Source organism: Mastacembelus armatus, chromosome 21 (genome assembly GCF_900324485.2).
Source record: "Mastacembelus armatus chromosome 21, fMasArm1.2, whole genome shotgun sequence".
NCBI lineage: Eukaryota > Metazoa > Chordata > Actinopteri > Synbranchiformes > Mastacembelidae > Mastacembelus > Mastacembelus armatus.
Window position 1 is genome coordinate 7,547,806 of NC_046653.1, and position 8,309 is coordinate 7,556,114.

General features: G+C 40.5%; 1 protein-coding gene across 8 annotated transcripts in view; it reads right to left on the reverse strand.

Moving 5' to 3' along the window:
- LOC113123098 (neuropilin-2-like) overlaps window positions 1-8,309 on the reverse strand; it is a 96,121-nt gene that overhangs the window by 59,782 nt on the left and 28,030 nt on the right. For all 8 annotated transcript variants that reach the window (XM_026294885.1, XM_026294891.1, XM_026294889.1 and 5 more), the window contains exon 4: window positions 4,991-5,218. In XM_026294885.1, the coding sequence (XP_026150670.1) occupies window positions 4,991-5,218 (228 nt within the window). The remainder of the gene's footprint in view (window positions 1-4,990; window positions 5,219-8,309) is intronic.

Below are 8,309 nucleotides of genomic sequence, written 5' to 3' on the forward strand. Positions count from 1 at the left end.
CAGGTTTGTCTAAAGGGCATAAAGGCCTGGGTGACCACTAACTTTCTACTTTTAAACTCAGAGAAAACAGAAGTTACTGTATTTGGGCCTAAAAACCTCAGAAACAGCTTTTCTAAAAATATAGCTACGTTAGGAGGCATATTGCTGATGTGCAGTTACTGGCCCCACCAACCTCCAGCACTAATGTGAAAAACCTTGGAGTTATTTTTGACCAGGATATGTCCTTTAATTTACACATAAAACAAATCTCGAGAACTGCTGTCTTTCACTTATGCAATATTGCCAAATGTAGGAGCATCCTGTCTCAAATGATGCAGAAAAACTAGTCCATGCATTTGTTACCTCAAGGCTAGATTACTGTAACTCATTACTATCTGGATGTCCCAGATCTTCATAAAAAGCCTCCAGTTAATCCAAAATGCTGCAGCCAGAGTCCAGACAGGAACTAGCAAGAGAGATATTTCTCCTATATTAGCTTCTCTTTGGCTCCCTGTAAAATCCAGAATAGAATTTAAAATCCTTCTCCTCACATACAAATCCCTTCATGATCAAGCTCCTTCATATCTTAAGAGCGAGACCCAGCTCCCAGTCTGGGTTCATGAGGCAGACACTCTCTGTACTTTTAAGGGTAGAATTAAAACCTTCCTTTTTGACAAAGCTTATAGTTAGGGCTGGCTTCAGGTAACTAAGGTAACCCTTAATTTTGCCGCTATAGGCCTAGACTGACTGAGGACTCTTCATCGGTGCAGAGTTCGCCCCCACCATGTATATTCCACCATTGTTACTGTATTGTATTGTATTTTATTGTTACTAACTTTGTGCTCTCTCTCTCTCTCTCTGTCTCTCTCTCTCTGTACCTTCTGCAGGTGTCCCTGGTCCTGGAGCTGTATTGCTGATGTGCAGTTACTGGCCCCACCAACCTGCAGTGTCTATTTGTTGTTTATTGTTGCTGTTCTGTTCTCTCTCCTCTATCCACTCACCCCAACCGGTCGAGGCAGATGGCCGCCCAAACTGAGCCTGGTTCTGCTGGAGGTTTTTTCTTCCGTTAAAGGTAGTTTTTCCTCTCCACTGTCGCCAAGTGCTGCTCATAAGGGATTTGTTGGTTTTATTTCTTTTTTGTAAAGTGCCTTGAGATGATTGAATTGTGATTTGGCGCTATGCAAATAAAATTGAATTAAACTGAATTGAAATTTATTTACTACATTCATTGGTAGTTTACAAGACACTTTACAGTTTAAGTTCATAAAAAAATAACTCTTTTTCCTCTCAAAAGTCAAAACCAAAGCACAAACAAAGGTCCAGGGTTGGTGTAGGAAGGGTTCTATCATCTATTATAAAGAACACCGGAAATTATGCCAAGCCCCCCCCCCTAAAAAAAACAACAAACAAAACATTTGTTTATCCTTAACAATAAGCAAAGCTAAGAAGAGCTCACAGAGCTTTGTGAGGTTGTTGGAAGGTGAATTCCAACAAGTTAATCTGTTGTTTACAGATGGCATCTCACTGAAAAGTGCCTTGTTGGGCCATTGGAATTTATTTCTGTCTAAGGGGTGAGCGAACCTCATACTCCATCACCCTTCTCACCCAGACAGACTCATAACTCAGGCTCAGCACAGGGATGGCACAAAGTTGGCACAGTGGGAATACAGGAAACAATGCCCTGCCCAGGCATCTCACTGCTAAACCTTGCTATACACCTCCCACTCACATTATGTCTCATGCTCTCTCTCACATGCTTACCCACATGTACGCAGACACAAATATAGCTGTGGTAGAGTTATAATGTGTAAGATGACAACACAGAAAAAATGTATCGTTAAAATGAGAGAGCAAATCTGTTTTTGTTTTAGGCAAAGTAAACCTCTAATTTGAAGAATCAGATTCTACATTTTTGGCCTGTGCTCTTGGATGTGTGTGCATAATTACAACATTTGAAAATAAGGCCTGTGTACAGAACAAGTTCAGTGCATACAGTGTTTGCAACAGAATGGATATCAGCTCTACTTCGTACTTCTAGATTCATCCGGATTTTGTCTTTTAGTCTAGTGTAGCTTCATTTAATAAAGGTGGATGTACGACTGCATCTATGTTTCACAACTACATCCGAGGACAAAATCATACCTGTATGTACTCCCTGTTGCTGTCTTCACTGGGCGTCCATCCATTGTCATTGTAATTGAGTCGAGCTGTCGTGCAGCCAGTGTCCATCATAGAAAGTTGATGAGGCTGTTATCTGGTCATCTGTGATTTTTCCCGACTCCATACCAAATGCATTGCTACAATGGAACGCTAAAGGAACAGTAAAGAGCTTTAGATGAATATTCTACCATTTTCACACAAGAAAAAACACAAAAGCAGAACTTCACCTACACTTACTCTCACTGACTTCCTTGTGCGTCATGTTGTAGCGTGCAGAGAAGCCATCTTAGCCACAGCCATATCAGTGTGGAAAGAGAGGGAGAGAATCCCAGTGAGACGACTTGATCTCGGGAGGCACCCTGGTCCCACAGTATCGACCAATCAGAGGGCCAACTGTTAATCAAATAATAATTATTTGATTAGTAATCAGTTTCAATTAATTCAATCTCTCACAGCCAGAAAACAAAACAGTGTATTCCTGATTCCTTCCTTAATACTCACATCTGCTTGTCTACATCCTATACTACTTGCATTGTGGTCTGCTCTCTCCCATTATTCCTGTCATTCTCTCTATCCACCATCTAATGTCATCACCTGTCTTTCCTCGTCATCTCTATCTCTGGACATGGTTTTTACAAAGTCCACTACGTGTGGTGTGTGTGTGTGGGTAAGTCCAGGATTTTAACGGATTCCTTACTGTCTTTTTAGTACTGCAACTTGTATATGTCAACACAAAATCTGATCTAGACGGTTGTGTGTCTGTGTGTGAAGGGGTGGGAGCACAGAGAGGAGATTCATTTGCTACACGCTGGACATCTCTTGACACATACAAATACACACATGAAGGGGTGAGGAGGAGGAGGAGGAGGAGGAAAAGGAGAGGACGAGAAAATAGCTGGCAATCGATCAATGCTGATTGATTTTTTTCTTCCCTTTTAGAATGGGTGGATATTTGAAATAGGGCTCTTGAGCAAATAACAGTAATAACTCTTTTCTTGATAGGGTGGGGAAAACAGGAGAGTCCTCTGAAGTGATGGAAGAGAAGAAGAGAGAAGAGAAGTGAAGAGGAGAGGAGAGGAGAGGAGAGGAGAGGAGAGGAGAGGAGAGGAGAGGAGAGGAGAGGAAGGAGAGGAAAAGAGAGATAGAGAAGAGAAGAGAAGAGAAGAGAAGAGAGGAGAGGGAGGAGAGGAGGAAAGAGAGAAGAGAGAGAGAGAGGAGAGGAGAGGAAAAGAAAGAGAGAGAGAAGGAGAAGAGAGAGAGGGAGAGAGAAGAAGGAGAGGAAGAGGAGAGGAGAGGAGGAGAGGAGGGAGAGGAGAGGGAGAGGAGAGGAAAAGAAGAGAGAAGAGAAGAGAAGAGAAGAGGAAAAGAGAGAAGAGAAGAGAAGAGGAGAGGAGAGGAGAGGAGAGGAGAGGAAAAGAAGAGAGAAGAGAAGAGAAGAGAAGAGAAGAGAAGAGGAAAAGAGAGAAGAGGAGAGGAGAGGAAAAGAAGAGAGAAGAGAAGAGAAGAGAAGAGGAAAAGAGAGAAGAGAAGAGAAGAGAAGAGGAGAAGAGAAGAGAAGAGAAGAGAAGAGGAGAGGAGAGGAGAGGAGAGGAAAAGAGAGAAGAGAAGAGAAGAGAAGAGAAGAGAAGAGAAGAGAAGAGAAGGAGAAAAGCACGTCACTTGCCTGACCACTGCAAAGAGACATGGTAAACAAAAGCCATGCAATGTGACTGGAAGACACTTCATATCTTAGTTTTATCTCTGTGTTCCCATCTTCCTGTTTAGGTGTCTACATCTTTACAAAAGGTGAAACTAAGTCCTTCACCCCTTCACCTAATCCCATAAATTTCCTTTTCTTTCAACTTCCTCCCACTTCATTTCATTTTCCTTCCACCCTGCCATCCTTCTCATCTCTCTCTCAGTCAGCAGAAGCCTTTCCTCCTCTCTTTCATGTCCTCTATTGTTTTTCTCTGTCTTTTTGGTCATCTTCTTGTTCTCCTTTCAACTCTGTATCACCTCTCTTTGTCTTCTATTAAATCCTCTGACAAAGCAGGAGTAAAGATGCTGTCATTTTTTTCTGTTCTTCTTTCAACCACTCTCTTTTCCTGGAACCAGCTCTCTGACTCTTCTTTCCCCCTAAGGCTAAATTCAAATTCACAGAGCAAAAAGCATTGTTTGCTTTCTTTTGCTACTGGCTGATGTCTTAGATGAACAGAACGGAGCAAGTCAGGATGTTTGCAGCCTAATTGTTCAATGTATAAAACTAAAAACAACTGTATGTATGGAAATACAAAGGATCACACAACAAACTACAAATAAAATAACCAAAACTTAAAATAAAATTGTATAAAATACACCAGTAAATGTTTATTTTCCATTTCCACTTCTTTTCAAATCTTCCTGTTTCTCATTTTTCTCAGTCCTTTGCTTGAAGGCACTGCCATTCCACTGCTCTTATTTTTCTTGAAACTAGATCCAAGGTCTTTATCCCTTAGATTTGTCCTTCTAAATTCCTCCTGTTCTTCCCTCACCTAGACCAGAAATATCCTAGCACTCCACCAGTTCTCCTCTCACCTCCCCTCTTTTCGTCCTCCTCTCAGCAACTCCTATTTTATTTTCCCCTTTAAAACTTATGTTTTTCTCCACAGTAGGTGCCAACATCCTGCCTGTAAGCTTAGCTTTCATCTACCAACGCATAGCTACTAAAATAGTTGCTACTCCACCTCAGTCAATAATGATGTAGGCAGGGCAGAATACACACCACTTTCACTTAGCTCTATATACTGACTTGTGAAATGGTTGATTTATTGTTTGACATTTTCATTGAGATAATCATCACTTCAAATCAAAACATATCCAATAATTGTCTCACCTCCTGGGAGCCCATCCCATACTTCGAGCCAGTCATATTTGCAGTCCCCCTCTCCGCCAGGCAGCGGGTCGTTCTCCAGGTCAAAGGTGAGAAAGGTGAGGGTGACATCCATGCTGGGGGGGACGATGATGATAAAGGAGCACTCCAGGTTGTGGGGGTATTTGTCGGGGAAGCCCGGAGACTCGATAAGACCCGAAGGACTAGTGAAGTTACGGGAACAATCTGAACCTGGCATGAAAACATGGAAATAAGCCATATTTTAAGACAAATGTACTTTTTAAAAAGAAGTACATTTAAGAAAATGTATATTAAGATTTTTGAAGTTGGTATGACTCATTAACCAGGACCTTATCTGGAAAAATGTAAACACATAACTTGTTTAGAGAAGGGTGTAGTCCCTTAGACTGGCATTATACTTCAAACTAATGATATTATTCTGGGCAGACACTGAAAGGTGCTGTTTTTGGATGAGGATATATTCAAACTCATAACCAACTCAGTACCTGACTAACAATTTCATAATAGCCTTTAACATTGTTTCTGTTTTCTTTTATTAGCCATAATGGCTATGTGAGATTAGCTGCACATTATGTATTTTAAAGGGAGTTAATGGGATTTGTGGGAAACATTAAGTAGGTGAATACAAGCTGGGTCTATCAAGTCTTTACTGTGACATTTGTTTTTTCCAGATGCTAATTTTGCCATTAGTGACGTAAAGTTAAAAATGGGTATGTTGGGAATAAGATAATAATTAAGTTAATAATAAATAAATAGCTAATTTAGGTGTTTGAGCCTGAGAAAACACTGATTTTAAACAGCAGGCCTTTAAAAGTTTATCACTGTGCCTTATTTAAAGATAAGGTATAAGAAAAAACAGGACAAAACAACAAAGCCAAAGCTAACAGGAAAATGCATTCGCCTGTGTAAAGTGCACTTGACGAAGAAGCTGTAACCCTACTAGGTCTTGGGAAAATGATGGGGCAGCCTGAGCCCCACTCTAAGTGTGAAAAAAATTAATAGACATACTGTGAGTGTGCAGGAGATGGTGAGAGAAATCGAAAAACAGGAGGGAGAAAAACAGCATGTTGTTGACAGTATCATGGTTGCGTGACCTAGCTGACACTAATACGCACACAGTAATCTCAGGGTAATCTAGGGATCTTAATTTCTAAATTACTATAATGCCCTCTCCATTAATAATCACATACATATACACATATTATAGGAAGGAATGCCATTGAACCAACTGGATCATTATTCCAGCCTACTCAGCCATGTATGACAAACACGGAGACAGACGACACTCACGCACACTTTCTAAGCCTCTTATGGTAACCCACTTCTCTCCAGTGTATTTGGGTGTCTACTATTGTACTTGTGTGTCTGCATGAGTAAATTAAGAGAAAGTATGAACGCATTAAGAGAGTGTGTGTGTGGGGGGAGTTGTCATATGAAAAGTGCATTAACATGTGTGTGGATTTGTCTATGTAATTATTGTACCTTGTAAGAACCTGTCCACACTGGACATGTTACAGCTGTAACTTTTTCAGTCTACACATCAATTTTTAATCAATACAGCTATGTACATTAGCAGCTTACACCCCAGTTTTTAGGTTTTAAGTATTTTCTTCTGACTTATGCACATAACTGTATTGACTGTGGATTGTGTTCTGCCAAAATGTATTCTGCCAGTGTAGAATAGAGGACTGACTGTAGCTGCTACTAATGTACTACTTTCCCTACATGAGGCAGTGTAAGTCAAACACAGCAAAGGTCCAAATAAAATAAACAAACATTTTCTTTGATTTCTGATAAATCTGTTTTTCATAATAAAATGCAGGTTCAAATGGCAAGTTTTATGTTGTTTTTCTTTTAATTTTATTTTTCAATTTGCACAATGTTAAAGCTGGATCTGGATCCCACACAGCAGTAGGTGTAGGGAGTACATATCTAAAATGGTCTGATTTATGCCAACTCTATTACACCTTGCACCTCTAATGTGTTAGCTAATGCTAATAATACATTAGTGTAATAAAGACTATCTTGATGTAGGCTTGTTTGTTTTTCTGTCCCACTTTTCAGTATGATTTGCTTGTTATCATGGCCTTCTCCTTCATACTGTCACCCCTGATGCCAGCAAACACACACACATTGTCACAGGGTTCCCTTTGTGTCTGACCCCCTTGCAGAATCTGTCGCTGGGCAGAGTGGGTCTCGTAACTGAGCATGTGCATGTGTGTGTAGAGTGAATGCTTGACCAGCTCTGTTGCTGGCAGCGATTTTATTCCCTTTTCATTACTTCATGTTCATGAACATCGCAAAAACACTTATTGTGCCCTCCTTTCTCTTCCAGTCTGTCACTTCTCTGCATTTTCTCACAGTGTAACGCCTGACTCTACCTTGTCCCTCTTGTTTAATATTATTAAAATATCCTCAAATCCAAAAACAAATGTATTTCAAATTTGGTGGAAATAATCACAGCTGCTTGTGGCGTGTTCCTCAAAATGTATGTACATCTGTCTTTTTACATCTATTGAATTCTCTTTTGTACCATTCATCTTCTCTCTCCATTCCATCTTTAAAATGGTGTATCCCCTATGATTTTTCTTTTCTTTTCTGGTCTTTCTTACTCTGTTCTCTCCTGCTGTTTTTTCTTTACCATCCTCCCATGCATCTTTTCATCCTCCACAGCTCCATCATCATTCGCCTCCCCCCCACTGTCTCATTTCCTATTCTTTTCTACTCATTTCCCATGTTTGAATTGCCTAAATGTGAAAGAAACATGTGTTTCATTATGAGGTAAGGTTAGGGGAAGTGTGTGTATGGTGGGGCTGGTGTTGCTCATGTGGCGGGGGCATAAATCTGTGTACACAGTCACATTGTGGGGAACTGCCTTACTTTTGGGGACAAAAAGAAAATCTCCAAAATGTAAATTATTGCACTTTAGAGTGATAACTTGCTTTAAGGGCAGGGTGAGGGTTATTGAAGCAGTGAATACGCTTAAGGTTAGGCTAAGTCTCTAGGAAATGAACATAAGTCAATGTAGAGTCCTCTGAAGTGATGGACGCACAACTGTGTGTGTGTCTGTCTTTTGCTGGTTGATTTGGTGTTGGGGCTTATGTGATCTCTGGGACACAGGACAAGGTGTGTCAGTATGTGTGGTTGTTTTGTGAATGTACATTTGTATGTCTGTGTCTCCCAAAAGCTGGTGTGCAGATATCTACTTTAATTCAATCTATTAATCAGATCAAACCCACATTTATGGTATTTGCCTCCCTTACTCCACCAATCTATCAATCCACCAAACACACACACAAAT